Source organism: Pempheris klunzingeri, chromosome 6, assembly GCF_042242105.1.
Source record: "Pempheris klunzingeri isolate RE-2024b chromosome 6, fPemKlu1.hap1, whole genome shotgun sequence".
NCBI lineage: Eukaryota > Metazoa > Chordata > Actinopteri > Acropomatiformes > Pempheridae > Pempheris > Pempheris klunzingeri.
Window position 1 is genome coordinate 21,732,224 of NC_092017.1, and position 24,970 is coordinate 21,757,193.

The following is a 24,970-nucleotide window of genomic DNA, read 5'->3' on the forward strand; positions in this document are numbered from 1 at the left end:
CAGCAATCATTGTTGATGAGACTAGGGGACGTATTCCAGGCGTGTGGCAGATTAGATTTGATATTAATGTCACAAAAGGACCCATACAGTATGCTTGTTAATATGAACACCAGCAAACAGAGATTCCATCTTTATATTTGCTATATGTATAAAGCAAATAGACAACATGTATGTACACAGGGGTACTGTGTCATTCTGGTGTATTTGCTTCTTGCAACCACAAGGTGACAGAATATTACTGCAGTTTAGGGGACTGATTTGAAAAATTAGCAATGATGCTATGCAGGCATGTAGCTACAGTTGAAGTTAATACACTGAAAAACATTTTTACTTGATTAGTTAAAACTAGATGTCCATTTTTGTTGTGATTCAGTGGTTTTAGTCCATAGTTTTATCATATCTTTTCAGTTTAAGGAGCAGAGTCACCGTTAAAGGGAACCGGTTCACTGATAGTGATGGTGAAATTTTCAAACTTTTGCAAAAGAGGAAGTTTCAGGCACTCATGCCAAGCGGAGCATTAGTGTTTGGTAAAAGGCCTTTGTTGGTTACATGGCTTGTTAATGACAGAAACACCATGACAGGAAGAGATAGTACCTGAGAGAGAGTGGGGCGGCTATAAACTGACAGCTATGAGATGATTTGCTCATGAGGGTTTGAGAGAGAATTTGGTTTGAGTGCAAAAGTGAAAATCCCCACAATCAGCTGATGAGTTAGAAGTGAGAGAGGATGAAAATAATGAGATCACGTCCTCCTGGTTGAGCTTCTGATCAGCTTCATAAGCAAAATCAGTGCAAAGTCATCTTCCAGCACTCAGAGGGGAGATGTGGCTGAAGGAGCCTTTGAGTACCTTCCAATGTATTCAGTGCTCCTGTGTCACAAACAATGTCTTGATTTTAAAACTGGTTAGAGAAATAAAAGAATGTTCTCATCAAATTTGCGGTGCATCGTCTTTGTTGCCTTGGTAATTGTTTTTACTTCGGGCGTACAAAAAGACAACTTAAGGATAGACTCTAAAAACATATCTGATAAAGAAGCGAGAGCAGCACATATGTTTTTTTTCCAATTAAGAATTGAGAGTTTGTGATGGGTCAAAATGTCCAAGTGTGGTGCCTGTTTGCTCACTGTTCTTTGATTTATTGTATACTACAGTGTATCCAGGCCTAAATGAAGGAGTTTTTGTCAGACATCTAAATGCGGTTATTGTTTTGTATTGTTGTTGTTGTTGTTGTTGTTTTGTTTTGTAAAGGCACGGAATTTTATTAAATGCAAAAAATGTAGCACAACATAAGCAAATGAACTGGAAAATAACTGCAGAGCTGCATCTGTCAGGAACATCAGTGGTGTTCACGTAGGTGTATGTAAATTGTAGAGGGTGCGGTGTTGCAGAGTGGAAAAATAACAAAAATAAAACAAAACAAAAGGGTGCTGGCGCTGGCACTGCCTCAATTACCCAATTAGAACACACACCTCAATGTGTGTGTGTAAAAGGGTCTAGGCAGGCACTGTCTCTTCATTTAAAACATGAACAGGCAACGTAACCAACTAACTCCTAAATATTCCTGCTCCTCTTCATGGCAGCACCTGAAGTTTGCACCTTTGCAGAGGCCTGAACAGCTCACTTGGTGGTTACTGATCCACGTTACACAAAGGGGACACACTCACAATAATAAACACTTTATTTTCACCATGAAAAATAGACATAAGATCTCAATATACAATAAAATGTTCTGTCAACCATGTTTTAATGTTTTCAAAACTTTTAATTTCTGGCTTCTGCTGGTTTGAAATATACATTCTTTTGTATTTATTTTACACCAGACAGCAGGTGTTAACGTTAACGGCGCACAGAAAAACACAATAGATCACATTTCTCACAAACTGTAACAGAGTCTCAAATACATTACAGCACAAAAGTACAAAAAAACAAAAAACATTCTTTGGGTTGGTGGGTGAGTTAGTCCATGCAGATGTTGTTGCGCAAGCTGCCTACGAATGCAGTAAATTCGCTGACCAAAAATCACCTGCAATTGCTCACAGACTACATCTGCTCTCATCATTAACTGGCTTCACTTCGTCACACCGACAGCTTTGAAGTGACGTCCAAGGTTTGCCTTCACTTCACAGTTTATGTGCTTTGGGGAAACCAAAACTGTGCAGATTCTGGGCATTTCCTCTTGTGCGCTTTCTGAGCGTTTACTTATTCTCTTTGAACCTCTTTTATGTTTTACTTATATACTTCAGCAGAGAATGCAAAATGACTTCTACACTGCAGTGGGAGCAGGGGAGTGATTGTGGGCACACACTGCATCCCCACATCTTTTTTATATGCATCTACAGTATATCCACTTATGAAATATGCTGTATGTATAGGATGTTTGAAGCCACAAGACATCTTCCTCTATTGATCCCTTCCTAATGACCAATATTCTGCTTGTACAGTCTGCCTACTGCTCTCTGAGCATTAGCTGTACGTGACTCCACAAGCCTTATCTCCACCTTATTCACGTGAGTTAAATTTTCTTAGCAGCCGCTCCTGCATCAGTGACTGATTGCAGAGGAGAAGTGTGGCACAGTAGAATCTGGGTTTTAAAGCCCAATTAAGAAATAAATGCCTGTAAATGAGGCCTCCTGATGTCTTTTCCGCAAAACACAATAGCAGCATTGATGAACATCAATTTGCAATCATATGTTGAGTTGAGGTATTTTTTTTTGGTTCGACACCTCACTATGTCTGAGGGAACATATGCGAATCATGATGCAGTCAAAGACACGACAGATTTAAAGATGCCTGTTTTCAGAGTGCGGGAGAGTCACAGCTGGGGTTGGCTGTTTTGCGGCTGCGCTGTGAGTTGCCTCGTGCAAGGGGCAGTTCTGAACTGAGGCAGGTACAGTGGAGAAAAGCCATGTGTGGGAGTTGACAGCAGCTCGCTCGAGTCCTCAAGGCTGAGCAAAGGGTGCGACTCCACAGAACAGTCTTCTCTGTTCAAAACGACATTTTTGAGCAGCTCAGTTTTTGTCTCCTCCTCTCTCTGCCCGTCGTCTTCCTCGCTTTCCTCGTCCTCCGCTGGATAGTCCATCCTTAGATAATACAAGTCTTTCTCTTCTCTCACCCGCTCTTCGTCTTCTTGCTCTGATGTTTCAGAAAGCTCCTCCACAGAGTTGTAGGAGCAGGAGCGCCGGGGGTCGTCCATCTCCCCACCACGGCAGCTGTCCAGCTCCCACAGGCCACCGGGGAAAGATCCAGAAATGTCTGAGTTGTTGGCAGAGAAATTCCCCTCATCGCTGGAGCTGCCGCCGGAACCGTCCTTGTAGTGGAGATGAATGGGCTGCAGCTCCTGTTTCGGATCTAAGAGCAGCACACTGGCATAAATGACTGACAGCTGGGCAGAGCTGTCAGTGCTGCCTGGGGGCTGGTCGTCTGGGGGGTCGACTAGCTGTAACTGATCTATTCTTGGGTTTGAATTGGATAAAGCATCCAGATTAAGGGCTAAGAAAGGAGCTCCACCTGGGAGCACCTCACTCTCCATGGGCTGGGCTTGGTCGACCTCTGAGTCAAACCCTAGAGGTAAGGAGATAGATAAAGAAGTGTCTGGGTCGGGAGTTATGGATACAAGTGGGGCTTGAACTAAAGCTGTGGTCAGAACGGAGAGATCCACCTTGTCCACTATGACGACTTTGGAAATGTTCTCAGAGGGCGGCGGCAGCGGCCAGGCTGGCAAGCCCTCTGGAGGTTGGAACATGTGGTCCAAGGTGTCATTCTAGAAAGATGAGCAAAGACAGGACCATTAGTTTTCAGAATATGAGCTGGCATATAAATAAAGAGCAATTAATAGAGTATATGTGCATGCACAAATGAGAACATGTGTCTACTTCTGTATTTATCAAGTGACTATATAAAAACCGCAGAAAGATAACTTGCATGGAAAAAAACAAACCAGACAGGAATAGTTCAGTATTTTGGGAAATGAAATTCTATGAAATAGGCACTTTATTGCCAAGATTTCTTCTCTCTGTAAAGTGTAAAGACAAGTTGTAGTTTTACAGGGAGATGTGAGCTGTACTAATTCTTGGCCTGGGGGGGGGACTATCATCACTGTGAGGCTGGTGAACAGAGCAAAGCCAGCCTCACTAGGTTGTAGCTTCATATTTGACAGACAGACTTGAGAGTGATGAGATCTCCTCTCATTCTTGCAAGAAAGCAAAAACAGATTTTCCAAAATGTAGAAATATTTCTTTAAATTACTCCAAGTCTAACATTGAAGTGCCAAGAACACAACGCGTGTGTGTATAATGAGTGGAGGTAATTTTTTTTTAACCTTTTTTAAGTCTAGTCCTTGGGCCCAGGAGCACTTGTTTGGGTTGGGCACGTCCTTCCACACAAACTTTTTCATCCTGGAAAGAGATGCAGAAAATATTTAGGTTTCATCTCTCTGTCACAAGGCTTTTTTCCTCCCTCCCTCTCCCCACATTCCATCAGCAAACATCAAGTGTAATTACACCCCTGTGACCTGTTAAATGTCACACTAATTTTTCATGGTCAGTGTCTCTGCACCCTAAATTAGACTGCACCCCAGAGATTCCTATCATTTATCATTTCTTACAGGTGCCTGGTTTAAAAAAAAACGGATGCTATACGATTAATACCTGGTAAAAGATTAAAAACAACTAACCACAAAAGTGTCTTTTGTAAGATAACACATTGCTGTTGTACTTTTGAAACACCCCAAACTCATTTAATATCGGAAGTTTAGTACGGCAATTTCCTGTGTGCATCATGTTTCGTGACTGAACATCAATCTTGTGTTTAATTTCTGTCGTCTTCGGAGATTTGGAGTCTTTTCACTGAACAGGAGCTCTTACTGATTTTGGGTGAGGACCAGGGTGACGAACAGGACGATGGAGAGGAAGGAGATGATGATTAGCATCATGTAGGCTGCAGGGTCCTCTCTGGTAGCTGCAACAGTTGGAAAACACACAGCAGACCTCTGATTAATAACACAATGAAAGCGTTGGTATTGTGTCATGCCAGAAAACTGGTGCATGTTGGGCATACCTATGGCGTACACCGGCTCCCCATCTCCATCTGCAAACACAGGGTACAAGTAGAAGCCGCACTCCTCAGAGCCGAAGAAATCCCCTGAAATGATACATCAGAATCACATTGGTTTTCAGTTATACTGAGAAATAAAGTACTGAAAAACCAGAGAAAAGATCATCTTACCTCTTAGGTAGATGGGACGGTCAGTGTAGGGCAGTCTAGCCCATGTTTCTCCACTCTGGTCTTTGTGAAGGCCGGAGTCATGTTGCCTCTGTGGAGACCACTGGACCACCATGAACAGAGGTATGGAGCTGTTTTTCGACAGACTCCAGGACAGAGACACGCACGTGCTGTTGATAACCAACACACTGAACGACTGCACACAGCGGCCTGCAGTACAGAAAAAATATAGCGCTTTTAGGTGGCTTCTACTCTTACTCTCCTCCTTCTACTCATGACAATATGAAGTTTACATCTTAGCATATCACCTCTATGTTTCTGTAGCTCTATTAGAGGGATGAAACAAAAAAAACAAAACACCTTTTTTATTTTCTATTTTAATGCTTTGACACAAATGCATTTCAGTTTCGGGACTTGGCCATCACAACAAATTTATAGTAGATTTCTAAACCATTAGTAAGTGATTTTGTTGGCCACTTGGCGGGCTGGACAGCTAAATAATGAACTGAAATTCTTGATGAAGCTCGATAAAACCGAAGGAAGCTGCAGATTCAGGTGATAATTCTCTGTAGGTTCATAATGACGAGACCCCTTTCATACTGTCACATTTTCACACGGTTATTTGATACAATATTATCAAAATACAGATTATAGTCACTTTAAATCCTATATGTGTAGGCTTTGACATTGGCACCCCCCAGTGGTAGCATTAAAAAAGACCCTGTGGCAGACAGCATTGTGCACCGCCAGCAAAACAATTTGAAAGGTGAAACAATCGGGTAAATCTTCTGCACATAATGTAATCGCTGAAATGCTGAAACAGGCTGTAAACATGTTTACTGACATATAAACTTGTTAGCAAACAGGTATCTATTTACATATCCAGCAGATAGAGATAATTATCATTAATTTGGAGTCATGTTTCCATCTGATGAATGAAGTGAAATATTCACTGTTTTTTAGCCCTGTTTTGATCTTTACAAACTCCTGAGGATAATAATCTGGCTCTTCATCTCCACTACAGCCACAATCTAATAGTTAGTTTGCCATAAGGGTGTACAATGTGTTATTTGCAGAACACCATTGTGTGCTGAAAAAAACCAGATTATAGCCACTTAGAGTAGCATGCTTTTTCTTATACAAAGTAGTGACAAAGGAAAAACATTTATATAAGCGTAGAGAAGAAGAACGAATGCAGGGCACAGGAGGTCACTAAATGGTTTGATGGAAATACGAACGTCAACATCAGTTACTGAGTTAATTTAGCCTGTTGTTAGTTTGGCTGCTAATAACACTGAAAACACGTTTTTTCTCAGAATACATGTGGGAAAATGTCCAACAAATAGCTTTCTCTTTTAAAAATCAAACCATTTTGATTCTGCCAGTTAGGAGTCTAATGAAAATATTTTTCTCTGAATTATGAGTAATGGGAGAGAGGCACCCAACTGTCCCACACACACACACACACACACACACACACACACACACACACACTCTTCTGTGTTGCACAAAGAACTATTACTGAAAAAAAGGAAACTTGTTACCTCATTTTAAGTGTAGCTTATCTCTAGTATTTACTTCACTAAAGCTAATGGCAGCACTGCCTCACTCAGAGCCTTTATGGGCTAAGGGTCCTGCCTAAATGGATGGCTGTTAATCTGCCCAGCTTTGACGTTATGTGTGATTCTGCCATGGTAGAAGTGACAAGAACACGAGACGAGATCATTATTCTTTTTTCGCAGCTCAACAACCTCCAAAATGGTAGCAAAGTTCACTTCTTCAAGGTTGCCATCTGTCACATTGCTGTGAAAGACAGAAAACTATTACTTGAAGCGAGCAGTTTATACATGTTTTTCAGCAGTTGTGATTCGAGTGGACAATGCCTGTCTGTAAGTGTGAGCATTGATCATGAATCAGCTTTGATCTTAACCTCACATTTGTGGACCTGTACGGTTTTTCATAATGCAATAACCCTTTTCATCTAAGCCAGTTTTCACGTCTTTACTGGCAGCATGCTACAGAATTCAAATCATTGCTGAAGAAACCGTCTGCTCTTGCTTCTTGCTGCTCGAACCCTGAGGTGTTTGATTCACATTTAATACTCTTTGCAGGGAAAAACAGAACCGGTGGTGCATAATTGCCCTGTTGCTCACACATTGACGATACGTGTTTGAATGGTCCTGCAATACGAATGTAGCATAATACTGACAACAAGGGACTTAAGGAACAAACAGAGCAGCCCCACACTGGTCAGAGGGCAGATTAATGTCCTGATAGTAGAATAAATTTGCTGCATGTGCAAGAGAGAATGTGTCAATATATGAGAATAAACAAAAACAAATATGAATAAAAGTGTTTTTTCACTATTTTCCATCCAGCTGCTGAAAATCCGAGCTCACTCACATTTGGGCTGTTTGTCCAGGGTCATGTGGAAGTTGTTAGTGGAGCTCCCCAGACTATTGTAGGCCTCCACAGTCACAGTTTGGGGCACCTGGTTCCACTCAAAGCTGTAGGAGGACACCAGCTCGATCTGCTCCCTCGTCACAGAGCCATCAGAGGCCTGGCGCAGGACTACAAATCCATCGACACAGTAAGAGTGCCCCGATGTTTGGAAATGCTGGGGATAAAGGGCAGTGAAGCCAACATTTTCAGTGCTATGCCTTAATCATGAGTGTGAAAATGTTTAGATTTCAGCTTGTCGTACCTCAAATAACAAAGTGACATTAGTCTGGTTTCTGTATGGATCATCTTGAAGAATTCTCCAGAAATCAGGGCCACGCTCAGGAACTGAGGAGGAGACCAACAAATGCATCACATGACAGCTTCTACCTCTGATGGTATGTTCTGTATCATGTGCGCCGTTTTTCATTAGAGCTAAAATCAAAGGTCAGATGTCATTTAAAAAGTCACATCAGGCATCAGTCTGTCAATTATCTAAAAAAGGTTACTGTTATTTGAAATTTTGAGAGGGAAATTAATGGTGTACCTCTGCTGTTCTGAGGTGTGGAGTAGACGGACTCGCTCCATTCGCTCCAGTAGCCTGTGCCATTGGTGTGCATGCAGCGTACTTGCACAGCATAAACCCGGCACATGTCCGACACCGTGACCTCCGCCCACGGCACCCGCACTGAACTCTGTACCTGCAGGCATGACAATTTTGTTTAGATGAAAACTAACTGGAAATGTGTGGCCTGTGGAACACACATCTGTTTCATCTATCTATCCATTTTACCCAAACAAAGGGAGACCATGAATCCCTGATCTTTCTCATCATTCTGAGCGAATGTTTGTGACAAATGGCCAATTTCCTAGAGAATTTTTTAATCAGGGGACAGAAATAAGGTCCGATGTCAGATCGTGTTAAACTGACCAGCTGAGTCAATGTCAAAGCAACCTGCATCATTTAAAGACATATGAGACGTATTTACCGCCTGGATCCTGGAGCCTGTTCTTGATAGATAAACATCCTTCTTACAAATACAGGAACATTTTGGAAAGAGACTCAAATGTAAACCATGTTGCTTTTTAGAATAAAATAAGAGTGAATGAACAGTTGGAAAAGCTCTGCGGTAATCATTCTGTTTGCTAATTACTCAGTTACAAGCTGATGTTTAGATGGTTTCCTGTGGGTACCTACAATAACTGGTTTCAGTAAAGATTAGCCTGTTATCAGCCTGTGGTTGGTAAACAATGCAACAGACTGGCTCACCTTCCACTCAGGCTGGGCTCTCACAGCGGACGGTGAGTGGTAGCGAAACTGACACTGGAGCCCCATGACCGGCAGAGGCGGAGGCTCCCATGTGACCATCAGGACGCCACTGCTTTGGCTCGCTGCCCTCACGTTAGAGGGCGTGTGGGGTTTCACTGCAGGGGAAAGGGCATGGAAGAAGAGTGTGAGAAGAGAGTGTGCTTCATGCAGCGGCAGAAATGGAAAAAAACATTGACATTTCTCAACAATAATTAACAGTGAACGCTACTTTACTGTACTATATGCTTTAAATACTGCCAGTTGATTAACAAAAATATAATTGTAGACTGGTCAGTATTCGTAGGTGTTTCGTTGAGCTGAATCAGTTGATTGTGAATGAGTGACATATGTTCAACACATTAATCCGTCGTGCTTACCATGATCAATGGGAGACAGGTAGATGGGTTTGGACCTGATGGGGCCCAGCTGGGACGGCACTTCCAGCCACAGCTTGTAGCAGTTCATCCTCAGTGGCTGGATGGTGCAGGAATTCTGCTTGGAGCGGACCTGCAGGCAAGCCGCCCCCATCTCCCACACTTCCTTACCAGCTCTTTCCCTCTCCTCCATCGCATCGCATGAAAGGTCAGCCCACCTGCCGCAAAAAATAAATAAATGAAGACATTGAAGATTTTGTCATGTTGTTCCTAAAGGACTTATACAAATTGTTTTCCTTTGCCAATAGTTGACTATATCACACACACAAATTAGAGCATAATTCCAGTTTCAACCTGGGTCTTATTCTAGTAGTTCATCACCTCTATTGGTTATCATAACAAGGTAGTCATATAACAAACAAGCAGTCAGATGATTAGCTTTTTGGTCAGATTGCCAAAACCACTGTATGTGGAGGTAAAACTATAGTTTTATAGTAAAATGTCTGTGATAGCCACCCTCTGAATGAGAAAACTGGGTGCTGGGCAGTATGGAAAGTCAGAGTTGAACCAGAAAATATGTAATCTGTGATGGATGTTTACAACCTTTATGGCCTTTATTTTTGTAACTTTTCTCTATCAAATAAGTTTGGCTATCCTGGGGATTTGTGCCTAAGATGGTCTATACAAAAAATTACAAAATAGCAGATCATCTAATTACACCGTGATGTGTTATTTCTGTCTCCACTTAAAAGATGAGAGTTAGAGGAGAAGCAAAAATTGAGCAAGAAGGAGATGTGGAGTAAAGAGTCAGTTACAAAGTAGAAACTAGTGTTGCACAAGAGGCCTCTGCAGTACATCTGCTGGTAACAAGAGCTATGAAACATTACATCATTCTTGTTGTCGTTTGGTCTTTAAAGTCTAAAGTTTAGAGCCTTTCTCTCGCCCTGAGTACAAACACAGCCAGTCCTCATGTGAGTACTGCTCATATAAACTTCCTGGTATCACTTCACACTGAGCAGGGTTGGACACAACTATTTCCAGGGCGTGCTCAGTGAATCTGCTGTCCCGTACACTGTGTTCGCCAACTGCCAGATTTTCAGCACTCTGAGTTCTGAGCATTGATTTGAGGATTTGTGAGCTGCTTTACCTGGATCTGAATATTGGATTAGTCCACTGTGCGTTCTTCCAGCTGCAGTCCATGGCATCGATATCACCATTGGTTTCACATTTTATATCAATGGAGGCTCCTGAGACACGCAGGGAGAAAAAGTCAGGTGTAGGTAACAATAACAAGCGTCTGCACTGGGATTGTTTTGGTTCACATTGTTGTCCAGTCACATGCCGCCACTCTCTTTCCTGTCTTTGTCCACTTTAGCAGAAAACTGGCCCAAAACCAGACTTCCAGCAACTTTCAGAGGACATCAGAGGTGAAATGTTTAAGTGTGACTATACATAAGTACAACAACGCCCACCTTCTACATAAATCTGACTGTATGGGATGGTCTTCGGAGTACACTGCAGGAGGTCATACATCCGAGTCTCTGAGGGACGCATTGTGATCTGGCTGACCTGGTTTGGGAAGGGAAAAGTTATTTACATAGACTGTACCTTTCTAAAAATACATAGAGTGGTCAATTCACTTTTTGGAAATGTTCCCAGAAACAAACAAAGCCTTGTTTTTTTTTTCTTACCCACTGGTTGACTGGGTGGTACTGGCTGTGATGAAGCCGCTGCTCGAAGTTGAGCATCCACACGGCCGTGCTGGCGTTGATGCTGCGGTCGTTGAACACGCAATACACGGTTACGTTCTCTCCAGGTCGCACAACCACTTTCTCAGGGATGTAGCTCACCGCTGCGCACAGACACACACACACACACACACATCAGTTTTTTGTCTTTATACAAAGGACCTTCCAGGGATGATGACAAATTAAAATGAAGACAGTTGAACAAACATCTGACTCATTTTCATTCACCCAAAGTTTTAATGCTGATTTGTACAAAGAAAAAACTGCTTCAGGGATTTTCAAAGCTTTTTTTGTTTGTTCTGAAATGGAGGTCTCCACCTCCTCAGATGCAGCTAACAAAAACATCTGCAAATACAAAAGAAATGTGACTCATCACCAAAACGGTCAAACATCCATAACGTAGCATGTGTCCTTAAATTGTCTGCTTTTTGTTACTGCTGATACATTCTTTTACACTCCCCTCATCATTCGCGGTACTTTAAGTTTTTGTAGCTTGTTTCACTGAGTTGACTCACAGTTGTTGTCTCAAACTTTTAACCTCATGACACACCGATACGTTTTTGCACCTGGGTCAAGTTTCCACATGTGAGAAGAAGAGAAACACGTACACAAAAATAGTTCTCGCTCTCATTTCTCAATTTTCTGTTTCATTATTTTAAAAGCTTCCCGTTAAGAAGTCTGCACATGGATGGCTGCTTCATGTTCAATACTTGAACAGATTTGCTGCTTGACATTTTCCTTTTTTTCAAGCCATTATGTCCTACTGTGTGACCCATAGCTGGTCATTAACCTCGAGAACGACCTCTGATTCAGAGTCTATTGGCTTTGGCCATACTGCAATGAGTTCTTCATTAATGCTAATGAGATACATGCCTTTTAATAGTTTTGCATGGGCATAAATCTAACTGAGAGGTGATTGAGGTCAGTATTTGAATCTACTACAGTCAGTGAGGAGTCCTCTTCTGCTGGATCTCTGAGAGAAAATAAGAGTTGAATTTCAGCCAAGCGCTTTACAAGAACATGAAACCATATAAGTTCACTCCCTGAAGGACCATAAGCTCTGAAATAACATAGTGAACAAAGGACCTTGAAAACTTCAGCTGTGAGTTGTGTGTTTTTTTGCAGATTTGTGATGAACAACTGAAAAAATATTTTCTAGGCTTTTTTTTTTTTCTTTAATGCTGCACCCAAGCTGCAGGTTGTATGTATAATCCAGTTTTAAATAAATTACTGAAACAAACAAGGCTAAAAGCCGTCAGGCATGCTAGCAGCTCTGTGACGCTGTACTCAGTGGTGTTTTGAGCTTAATGCTCAAACGCTTTAACAATACAGCCTTGTACTGTGTGACACGTTCACATGACAGAGGAAAGAAACAGCTACAAAAAGCTTATCATAAGTGAAAAGAACAAACATATCTGTTAAACATCAGCCCCCCTTGTACTGTATGTCTTTTGTGCTACTCCATTTATCTGTGTCTATGTAAACAGATGGTTCTTACTGCTCAGGTAGATGTGGTGGGGTTCACTCCAGTCGCTCCACAGTGGAGGCTTGTCAAGGCTGGAACAACGAACCTGGATAGTGTAGCTCAGTTTGGGCTTCAGATCCAGAGGCAACCTGGGCTCTCCAGGAGCAGACACCACCTGGAGACAGCAGAGAGGGAATCAACAGACAGACACACACACACACACACACACACACACACATATCAATATCAAGGATAGTCTTTAGGCGTGTCCACACATGACAAGGAAGACTGAATCATTGTTGGGTGTCTCATCAACTGTAACTGTTACCAAAACATACAACCAATAGGCGGTCTGTGTAGACACCTGCAAAACTTGGCTATTTCCTCAAAGGCCTTTTTAAAGAAGATTTTAGACTGTAGTGGTAGACGATGGTAAAAACACCAAACATACATATCCAGAGGGACTTTAAACCCAAACTAATGGAAAGATATTAAGAGAAACCCATACTTATATCACACAGTAGGTCTAAAGTCTCAGCCCTGGATGAATCATGGAGCTTGTGATCCTCTGCTGAACAGAGTGCCAGTGTTGAATGTTAAATACTCTCTATGAGGTTATTAAAACCCAACTGGCTGTGAGCAAGTCATACTAAACAAACAGAGGGTCTTATTCAGTGGAAATGTGCTGCTTGAATACAGCACTGTTACAGTGAGAGCAGCATGTGTACAGTCTGTGTGACCTACTAAAGATATAACTCGTTTCTCTACAACAATTATACATTTTATAACCAACCACTAAAGGATGTTCAACACCTGAGAGCAGATTTTTCAAGATGTCAAGGCTTTCTTTGCAATCTGCATCTAATAATTCCACTTTGAAACCAAATGAAAGGAAGAAGCTCGCCAAATGAGGTTTACGTGTTTTGTTAAAAATACATTGGGATATTTTGGTAGCACTTTCTAAGAAGGGGTTGTGTGTTATAACTAGAGGCTACAAATGCTTTTCAGACTAATTACAGTTGAAAAACCCTTCATATTATAAAGTGGTACCACACTCTTACAAGGTGCCACTTCTTAGGACGTATTCTATCGGTGCTTAGCATTACCTGCCAGACTGGATGAGTGGTGTTGGAAGAGTATCGGACCTCGTATCTCAGTGGGCCACTATCGAAGTCTGATGGGTCGTTCCAGCGTAAAATCAGTTCTGCCTCGATGGTCTGGATGTGTGACAGGTTGACTGGAGGACTTGGTTTCACTGTGGAAAAAGTACGGATCATCTCAAAAGCAGAAACACACTTACAGTATAGTTTTCACAGCAGAATCAAAAGACATCAAATTGCTTGCAATGACTTTGATCTCGCTTTAATCTCGGTTCACATTTTATTACAGGTTACTTAATCCTAAAGATGTGAACAATAACTGTCCATAAAAATTAAGAGGATTATTCTTGCCTTAATATGGCTCATGAAATTACAACATCTGAGGTTGCATCTGTAAGGGACTTAAAGAGCCACTGTGCAGCCTTAATTATTATCTAATTATTGATTCCGACGATATATTTCTTTGTATTTATTGCAGGGGTAGTTATTGCTGTATCAAAGAAAATATGACATAACAGCACTGTATATCTAAAGGTGACATTTACTGTTATTATTTTCAGCTTTAGATGATAAAGATCAATACTCCCGTAGTCCTTATGCTAGGATTATAAGTATTAAATAAATGAATCAATCACATCTTGATGTCAGAGTTTCAGGTGGATTTCAGAGGCTTATATTTACATTCATTCACTGATGTGAGACAGATGTAGCAGATCACATAACAATGCCCCAGTTCATCACTCAAGTATGACAAACACATAAAAAGATAATTGAGTCCCATAAAACCATATACCTATGGGAAGAGAGGAGATTACTCAACAGTATGCGTAATGGCTCAATAGTTTCTCTTCAGGACTACATTCACATCAGGGAAAAAAGGGTTTTTAATTCTCTTTTGAAGGGCAAATTTGAGCATGTAAGTCAAAGTGAAGCAAATTGATTACTTTCTTAATAAGATAACATCAATAGCTGTTCACATCAAGTGTTACTCAGCTGAACAGCGCTCAATGGTGGTACATAGTATACCAAACAACGTTTTCAGGCTGGATGGCAAATCTGTAAAACAAGGCTGTAATGTTTTCATTTTAGGTCATTTTAGGTTGATTATTCTCCCCCAAAATAATTATGACCATAGAACACACACACTTTGCCTTTGGATAATCCTCACTGAATGCTCACAGAAAAGCTAATTTAGAGGGATGGAGGTTTTCCTAACAACACTGTGATCTAGACTGTGAAGAACACAGAACAACATGGGGTAACTGTGCAGTCAGTGTAACCAAAGAGTTGGTCTGGTTGGCCAAACACAGCATGGAAAGTCCATGTCTATCACTGTGCAGATCACTCAGCTTGTGTGAGTGTGTGTGCGTGCACAAACATACATATACGAAGAGACACACAAGGCCATGGCCGGACTGCTCTCAGCAATTCTGGTCACGTCTGCCAATCGGGACTGAATGAAATGCTTTCTCCTTATCATGACTCATGACTTCGAAGCTGGTGTGTTAAGTGTTTGAAGCATTGAGGAGCCCTGCATTGTCTCCATTCATGGCTGCATTTATTCTCAGGGCTCTAATGCCAGTAATTGAATGACTTTGGAAAAAAAAAAAAAAAAAAAAGCATGAATGTCAGGAACTTAACTTTTTGATGAGTTACTGTAATACACTTAAAAGAGTGTATCCCTCTTCTCTAAAGATAGTTAGTGGGGTCAACCCCGACAGTACAGCCGTAACTCTAGCTACAGTGGAGCAAGAGTTTTTCCAGTTAAGTAGAAACAAGAACTGATACCATCACTTAGGGTTGCAATACGTTATAAATTGCAATGTCATCAAAAGAAGACCATTCTCTCCGCACAATGGATTCTTCCCCTTCCTTTAACTGGTTCGACGTTGAGAGTGTAGAAAGAAGCTTTTGCTTATGATTCTGTGGGACTTGTGTTTTAAATTCTATTATCTCTGAATCCATTTCTAGCGTAAAATATGGGAAAGAGAACTGTGCAAAACAAAGATTGCAACTCTTGCCAGGTCGTGCAGGAATCCTGAGCAGAACCGGTGAAGCCACGACGTCAGAGATGCTGATGGTTACCACGGTGACAACGCCTGAAGTCTCATCAAGAGCAAGTGCACACGTGAATGAATCCTCCCCTTCACAGACGACAGGATTCCCGTCGTTCACCTCGTGGTCCTCTTTATGAGACCTGGGAAATGGTAACGAAAAAGCGCTTTAGTCAAGTCTGCGTTAATTTATACTGTAGAATATATCAGAAATGTAATAATATGAATTCAATAATCAAACTAATTGAAAGCTGCAGAACAACTAACGAAACAAAACGGTGAAACCATTTTCAAATTTTGTTAATAGTTACAGAATACAACATTTCAGAACAGATGCTAGAGCTGTACCACGGCTAGCATCTCTTATCAAGTGTGTGTGTGTGTGTTAGATCCTTGGTGAACTGGTCTTTTTATCCCCTCCACAATAAAAGCCTGGAGCCAGTGTAATAACACACAGCTTCCCCTCAGCTGATCAAAGTAAGCGCACATACTTAACCCCCCACTGAGCAGTCGGGAAAGGTTCCGATCAGACTAAAACAAACACACACACACAAACACACAAACTAGAACAAAAAGTAATAGTAAAAGATGAGAGAGTGCAGCTTCATACTCACAAAAGACGCTGTAAGCTTACTGCCATGAGACCAGCGTCCGCTGTGGTTGATGGTGGACCACGAGACTGAAGGTAACAAGTGACATTTTCCCAGTTTTCATCAATTCTGCACAGTACGTCCAAACAGGTGCCTGCCAAGAAATTGCATGTACATGTTAGTAGCGTGATCAGAACCACCTACCGATGTCATGTGACCCTGTTGACTGTCACCTTCTAATGAAGGCTTCTGAGAAAAAGCCTGATTTATTATTCTGAGAACTAAACCGTTGCTATGAAACCAAAGGGACAGCCATAATAAGGCATAATTAAGTGTATATATAATATAGCTTCAAGCAATGTGGTGATAGGGCTCCGGCCTGGCAATATAATCTGGGGAAAGCTGGAGGGACAAAATGACTATGGACCTTGGAGCTGAATCACACACTTGACTTGACAGTCAAAGGGCCTCATAAAGCAGTCAGGAGGCACAGCACAGGCCTTTAACTCTGTTTAATCACAATAGCTTAGACAAAATGCTGGAGGGTCTTCACTAATCACCATTGATTTGGATGCGTCACTACTCCTCAGAGATCGATGGAAACAAACAAATCCTTCTCACCTCCCTCGTCCCTCAATATTGCCGAACCTCCATCGCCACCTACACGCTGATAAAATCAGGACATAATTTTATAATTATGACTCACTTGAACTGGTGCCGATCTGCTTTTTAAACTCATCGACCTTTGTGCTTCTATTTTCTGCTAGAAAACACTGTTGTTGAACTATTCCTGAGATAAGTTGGAGAGGAAGACACAGCTGCTTTGATTCTGCTGTGCTGACTGATAAAAAGGGAATCCTTTGTGCATCAGACGATCTTCTGAATTGATCACTCGGTCGGTCACCGTGACGAGAGGTTGGGAGGGATGCAGGCTGTAAAGCCATTAAAGTGTAATGAGCCCGTTAGGCTGGTCTTAAAAGATCTCTCTTTCACTGATGAATCACAGTAGTGCAGTACTGTGAGGCTCTATCACACTATCCCTGCTGTTTGTTCAGATGAGCAGGAGCCACATATCACAGCTACCCTGTTGCTACTTGAGACCACAAGTGTGTCACTTGCATGTTGTCTTGTACATTAACACACTTATGCTCATGTTCTCTGATGCAGAGGCTGTTTGTCTTGAACAGGTTGTCTGAAGTCGACGTGTCCTGACAAGCTGATTTCTCATTTGCACCGACAGGAGGGCATCTCCAACCACGGTAAATGTGTCTTAAATACACTAATACTTAGATTGGTCATTTCTGTGCTAAGAAACATTTTTGACACTTAGGTTGAACAAACTCTTACTCCCAGAGGACTGATTACGATGTGATTCGGCTGTGGAACTCCTGAAGATGCAGCGGTGATGGTGTGGGAGGGTTGATTCAGAGCGGTTTGTCTCCTGTGCCTGAATGTCATCTCTCTCCACGGTGAGGTGGGCTGAAGGTGAGTCACAGCACAGCTCATCCTGCCATGGGAGGTCCAGGGCACCTGAATGGGTGGAGGCTCCCCCCTCAGGCTCCAAACACTGAGCACCTGCTCCCAGACAGGCAGGGAGGTTAACTCTATTATATATACAAGTTAAAGCACAATTTAAATAGAATGTTTTCTTTTTTTCACGTCTGTGTACACATTTCTTGAAAGTTAAATCAAGTTTTTTTCCCCAAATGTCTCCTGAATTGGCAAAGATTTGTCCCCTTGTCATTAATTAAATATAACTGATATCCAGGGACTAAATGGCTGGATTAGTGGGAATCAGTGGTTTCTGTTCCCCAAAAAGTTTTGCAGTATCATCTGCTGTTTCTAAAGGGAGGCCAAACAGCCAATGGCTTTGATCACAGTCTGTGTTTAAGTCTCTAAGAAAAAGCAGAAAAAGATGATGTTGAAGATGTTGATTTAGCGTAGGTAAGAGTCATCGTGTAGGTGGAGGAAGACAAAAAGAACCGCCCAGTGGTTTTTGGTCTGGCACCTCTGACCATACATTCTACACATGGGAAATATGACACAATAACACGATAAATCTCAAGGAGTCAAGTGTCTGCACCAGTGTGAGGCTGCTGTGTCCTGTGTATCTGGAGATTAAATAGACTTACACATCGTGACCAGTGTTACACCATCAAAACCCGAGTACTACTTAAATAGAAATGCCAGCTCCAAGTGAAAATTAAGCTTAAACTACCACCAATGATTGAAAAAAGGCAATAGGGGTTTAATGACTACCGTTTCCTTCTAAGAAGGCCAACCCTCACACTTGTACGCATTATTAAGGTCCAGATTTACATCCGTTAATCATGTTAGCTATAATGACTTTGTCAGAATCTGTCTGCCAGGACCAAAACCTCATAACATCTATTTTACAAATTTAACTCCTTACACTAACATGGATTTGTAAATATAAGAACATAAACATAAATTAGAGATTGAGATTAAGCAATAGCACCCTTTGGTGTTGCATGAATAATGTAATATATGAGGTTGAATCTAATATCGTCATTTTCTCTGATCATTTTTGAGCTGAACCTTTTTAAGGTAGATTTCCCTGTTTATTCCAAGTGTGAAGAGGCTCTACGTGAAGATTTTCTAAGAAAGAAAACTAGTGTGAGGTGGAAGAAGACAAGTGTTGTGCTGGAGGTGGAACTCACCATGGGACACCAGGAAAATATGCATCAGGACTGTCAACATTACAGACCGAACCCTGCAGAGAGACAGAGAGGGGATAAGTAATGGGCGGATGGACGGAGATAAAGAAAAACATTGGGACTGCAGCTGTACAAAGAACCAAAACCACTGCAACATAGAGTGTGAGAGAGAAAGGAGACATAGATGAAGACAGACACTGAGAGAGGCAGGTGTAAGTGTAGTGTTGCTGCCTAAACATAACGCAGGTGTAAAATATGAGACATTGTTGCAAAAGAACAGGTGTAGTGGAAAAGCATTGGGAGGTGCACGCACGTACGTCACCGTGATCAATCCTGTGCCAGGAAGCCTGAGTTTAACACAGATCCACAGTACAGTGGAAGAACTGGTGGACCAACTTCTCTACAGATTAAATGACTCATCTGACATAAAGCCAGCCGTTGCGACACAAGACATCGGTCAGTATGTCTCTTTAACAGCCTTCAGCACCACAGCTTGGAGTAACGTGTGATGTCTACAAATGTTCGGGCTCATACCTTATTCATCTTAAAGCAGCAGTTCCTAAATATCTGTGCATTGTGTATTTCTCTCCCAAAAACCTCTGTCATGACCACTTCAGATTAAATGTCTTGAGACTTTAGAACACCTATATTACATAAGACTACCTTCATCTGTAGGAGGGGGGATATCAATGATCAATCCAGACATCTGTGCTTTCACAGTCGGTGAATTCGATTCAACAATGCCACAGTAACAGAAGATTAGTCTATATGTCGGAGTACTTACATTGTAGTGGTCATAGAGTAAGCATGACCTTGCTGGGCTTTGGCTGGGGTGAATCTCACTAAAAAAAAAAGAGAGAAAGAGATGGTTTTCAGAGGCCTCTTGAGGTGATTATACCCGAAGATTTTGAAGCAGTGCTGCAAGTAAGGTAATTTTGACTCCAGCAGGACCGATGAAGACCTCAGTTTGGGAAAAAATGGGGGAAACAAGGACTAAAAAAAAAAAAACAGCTTAGAATTCTCAGCAATGGGAGACCAAGAAGGTTGGCAAAGATAATGGTATTAGAGGACTTTCTCATACACACCCTATTTCACAGGAAGAACTCTCTCTTCGTGCTTCACTGACAAAATACTCAAGAGCTACAGCTCCCCAAAAACACCTCTTTGTTTTCACTGGAAGACATCAACACACGCCAGAATCATCTCCGAGGACGCCGACCCACTCCTTAAAATTCAGCTCTCCATTCTCTTCCAGCCATTTTCCCCCATTAAGTGTGATCATTTCTTCTCACACATTTCCTCTCCAATTAATGTATGTTGTGCCTCATTTTGATTGACACTACCCTTTTTCATAAAGCTGTCCACTGTGGTGCCGAGCCAGAGCGACAAGGCAATACATCATCAATCATCACTGATACAGTGCAACCTCACACAAGCCAGTGAGCACATCTATTAATACACTGCTGTGCTGGATCAAAAACAAACATGTGTGTGTGTGTGTGTTCAGGAACTTTGTGTTCAGGTGTGTGTGGGTGTGTAAGGTGATCATTTGCAAATCAATCAGTAGATGTGTAGTTTTGTCAATGTTTAGAGGAATCTGTCAAAGTGTACAATCTGTATGTCTGTGTGTGTGTGTAGACCTGCAGAATAACAAAGCGGCACAGAATTAATTAAGCGTGGGATGTAAAGGCGTCACTGAGCCTCATCTCGTGTGTTTAAGCACACCTGTTCCCACACGCAGCGCACACACACACACACACACACACACACACACACCTGTCATCATTTTCAAACGTTCAAAACTAAAACACGCTGACTCGGGCCAGGATCCGTAGCTCTTGGGGATACGTGATGACCTGTCATGTCGCGCTCTGTGTTCTCACTTATCCAATAATAATAGGAGGTTGACAGATTTCCATGTTAATCAGAACAGAAGCCTTGCGGACACTTCTGTGACTAATTAACTGAAAAGTGAAAAGCTGAAACACTTTTCTTCAGGGTCAGGGACCTCAGTTGAGCTTTGACCTATTTGCCCGGTGTTTTTGTATTACATCTGGATCTTTTTTGTTCTTGGAGTGTCGATGGCAGCCTTGGGTGCTCATTAAAAGGTTTCACACACATTTATATTTGCATGTTAGATGGTAGGAAGCAGCATCATGGGACCCTCATTTGCACCAAAACTTTCAGCCTCCATCCAAACCAAACCAAGGCTTTACCAAGGACTATGAAGATAGAATGCCTTATCACAGTACACACAATTTTATATCATGATATCAACGTATATTATAAGATAAAATACATTTTTGAAATATTCCATTAAGAGACTGTTGGATATATGGATAAAATAACCGAAGCTGTCATGAAGAAATCCTGCTCATAGATTTGCGTCGCTGCCTGCAAAGCTTTAATCCAATCAGATATTAATAGGATAATAGTCACAGTATAAACAGTATCACAAAATCATCATTGACAAATTTACATCATGCCTTTGCACATTTCATTATATAACCAAGTCTAGTAAGGACCACTACAAATCTAGTAAGACTCTAGCAGTACAGAAATGCCTCTTTGATGTTACCGGCTGTTTTCAGTGGGGCTGGTTAAGATTTAAAGGTTAACCAGAGTCAACTGTAGGTTTACCAGATACTAACCTCAGAGTCTTAAATTACATAAAATAATCATTACAGGCTTCTCACACTTATCCACTGATCCTTAACTAGCTCAGCTCTCACTGTGGATAAAGTGCTTAGCGCAGCGCTAGTGAACACTTTCCCAAAGTGAGAAAATAGGACCGAACATTTTTGGGGCAGCAGCCAAACATCCAGTGACGTACTGGGCAGTAGAACTATTGATGAATGAATCAAGATATTACAAACACTTGTTCATGTTTGTTTGTTGTTTGACTTTGCTGTGCTGCAAAAATCACTTCTGACATTTGGCTGATGGTCATTATGCAGAAGTGATGGTTACATCCCTACCTCTATGATCAAACATACAGCCCAAGACTGCTTTCTTTGCCATTCCAGATGACTCAATAAATTATTTGAGGCGTATGGATGCAGTCCTCCAAGCTCATGGGGGTCATACACGATATTAATTCTTTTTCCCAAGGGACCATAGCTTTATGCTGTGATGTTATTGTAGCATGTTTGTGTATTCAAAATAAAATATAATTTCTACCGTACATTTTTTTTTGTACGCGACAAGACTTTTGTCCAAGCCAAATCTGACCTTTCTGTTCTAATTAAATGATAAAACTCAATGAATGATACAAAACCTTATTTTGATACAATACACATAATCCAGAGGCCTTTGCCTTTCATATAAACCATTTCAGATTCCAATTGATCAACTACAAGTCAAGTTATTATTTGTTGTTCCGACAACTTCGGTAAGCGACAAGACTTTTGTCAGGGACTGTATATTGTTCAGCTCCAGATACCTGTGACTAAATGTTTTGTGCCTTTGGAGATACACTGTGATCTATAAGTTGTAATGCACATGTGTAAATGATAAACATTTCAGGTCGTTCATGGTGTTAATAATAGTGTAAATAGATAGTTCCTTAAATGTGAATATTTTCAGTACTTGTACTTTTTTGCATTAAAACAAAGGTACAAATTTGGAGTTGTCGTTATTTATAGTATCTATAGGTTATTATGATATTATTATGATATACTATGATGTTACTTGAGATCAAATTGGACTGTATGTGGACCCTGAACTCAAATGAGTTTGACACCCCTGCTCTATGTCCATCTGTTGCCATGTCTGGCTGCAGTCTCTGCTGCTGCTTCCTCATCCTCTTTGGAAACAATTAGGCTGGATCAGGACAACCATCTGAAAGTATTTTCCACATGCAGGGGAAGCTCCGTCTCCACCTCGCAAACTATTCATCCTGCTCTGACTCACTCCCTGCCAGTCTCAAGCTCCTCTGAATGGAGGCGCGCTGGGGCTTGTTGCCCTCCCCACCCCCATCAGAGGCATCAGTAGCAGCATACAGAAATCAGACAAGTTAGTTCTCTTTTCTTCTCTTAACAGCCTTAAATAGCCATGTACAGTGGCTACTCTCGTCCTGACAGGTGATGAAAAGTGCATCAGAAATAAGGGAAAACTATAAGAAATTACAAGCTTTTTTAAAAAAGAAGATAAAAAGTTCAAAAAGATGAATATAGACTCACCAACAGACCATGCACTGCACCTTTCCATTGAAATGATCTATCTATCTATCTATCTATCTATGATCAATTGTTAGAATCAATGGAGCCTAAAAAGAAATGAGAGGAAAGCTCAATAAATACATCATGCAAACTGTCAGTTTGACAGAAGTGGGTGAGTAATTTCCCACCTCTGTGAGAAAAGGGGGGGGGGGGTGAGAAAGGTCACCACAGCGGCGGAAACCCGACCACAGAAATAAGTTATTTGAGACGTTAAAAGTGAGACTTAATCACAATGAAACTGTCTCCTTACGTGGGTCGCAGAAGAAATCTCCCCTGGCTTTGTGTCCAGCTTTTGTCCCAGCCAGGGTTCACTCAGGTGCTGCTCAAATCCTCAGTGAAGATGCGTCCGCTCTCCGTCCATGTCTGAGGCTCACTTCAGTCTGGTTTTCCCAAACAGACTAAGTTCTCTCACACTCCGCCGCTGCCTCGCTGACGTAAACACCGGCTGTGCAGAAAGGAGACCGGAGCAGAGGGAGGGGGGGGGCTCAGGCAGACGGAACAGCGCCCAGCCCACTGTGATGAGTTCAGGAACACCTTCGGAAATCCTACTACTTTGGATCCGTGCCGGTCAGCCCACTGAAAAACAACCATTTCTCTGTTGATAAGAACAAAAACAACACATCATGATATTATATTTTTTACTGCATTAGGTTACATTTATCTGACTTCTATAACTTCTTGCTTTGCGCTTTGTGATTTTGCATGTAAGTCATCTTTTATAAAATATGATGAAATTAAAATGTACCTCATGCATTAGAATAGAATAGAATATTAATATAAATAAAGATATAATAGGTCATGCTGCTGCATACTTTTTTCGACATTTACTTTCTTACTACTCGTATTTATATGAACATAAGAGTTATTCTGTTTGTGTACTACGTATTCACGTCACATTCCCATGTGGGGTCCGGTCATCAAGGGTGTAGTCAAAAACTTTGCTGTCTATGCTTGTGTAATATCTCTGTGGAACAGCAACTTCCCCTCTAGATTTATGTTTCTCAAGCAGTATTTGTACAAATAAGTGAGTTTGCAGCTATGCACCTGAAATCTGTATGAGTAATTCTGCTCATAATAAATGATTGAATTCTCAAAACAATCTGCAAAGTTTGAGTTAGTTTGCACAGAATGATATGTCATCATTTGAGCCTTCCTTTCTCAACAAGAGAGCATTATTTTATTGAGGTAATATACCTATCGTTCCTGTGGCAAACAGTAAGACAAAGCTATAAAAGACCAGCTTAAACACATACACTACTTTCCAGGATTCCCAAGATGATACTTATGAGAGATATACTTATCAGAACATCCTTGTTGTTAAGGCTTGGTGCAGCATTAAAGTTTATCAATGTTGCACAGGTCAAAGGTCGCTCCATAAGGCGAGTGCCCTGCCACTGTCAACCCCAGTTTTTAACCCCGGTCACATTCCCAATTGGCTAGACGGGCAGTTGAATGTGATGATAAGTACTGCTTATCACATGAAGACATGAAGACCAACATCTCCCCTACGTCTCCTCCTTCCTCTGAATATCACTGCCATCTGCTTTCTGTATCTCTTCCTTTGAACAACTGACTTCTGCAGAACGACAGAGCAGCCGCTGTCGGTTAAAAACCACTCAGACAGTCACACAAATGTCACAATCGGCTCTTGTATTGGCATGAAGCATGAGTGAGCAGACTACAGTGGAATAGGGCACAAACAGGGATGCAAACAGCCTGATGATCTCATGCAGACCTCTGCTGAGCCCCCCCTTCTTTTTTATTTCTCTAATTTT

At 41.5% G+C, this 24,970-nt stretch overlaps 1 protein-coding gene across 2 annotated transcripts; it reads right to left on the bottom strand.

The window, feature by feature from the left end:
• Window positions 1-1,658: 1,658 nt before the first annotated feature.
• lepr (leptin receptor) lies at window positions 1,659-23,579 on the bottom strand. 2 transcript variants are annotated; one of them, XM_070831799.1, is made up of 21 exons: window positions 23,446-23,579; window positions 19,760-19,817; window positions 18,979-19,031; window positions 17,645-17,872; window positions 16,322-16,451; window positions 15,675-15,850; window positions 13,660-13,808; window positions 12,587-12,728; window positions 11,032-11,192; window positions 10,813-10,909; window positions 10,488-10,587; window positions 9,344-9,558; window positions 8,928-9,082; window positions 8,205-8,358; window positions 7,923-8,005; window positions 7,622-7,835; window positions 5,222-5,428; window positions 5,054-5,137; window positions 4,861-4,954; window positions 4,317-4,392; window positions 1,659-3,758 (listed from the first exon to the last, which is right to left on the bottom strand). In XM_070831799.1, the coding sequence occupies exons 2-21, from the start codon at window positions 19,771-19,773 to the stop codon at window positions 2,811-2,813; spliced, it is 3,480 nt and encodes a 1,159-aa protein (XP_070687900.1). In that variant the 5' UTR covers window positions 19,774-19,817; window positions 23,446-23,579; the 3' UTR covers window positions 1,659-2,810. The 2 variants fall into 2 exon arrangements, with proteins under 2 accessions (XP_070687900.1, XP_070687901.1); XM_070831800.1 differs by lacking the exon at window positions 19,760-19,817 and having other exon boundaries at window positions 23,446-23,567.
• Window positions 23,580-24,970: the final 1,391 nt, after the last annotated feature.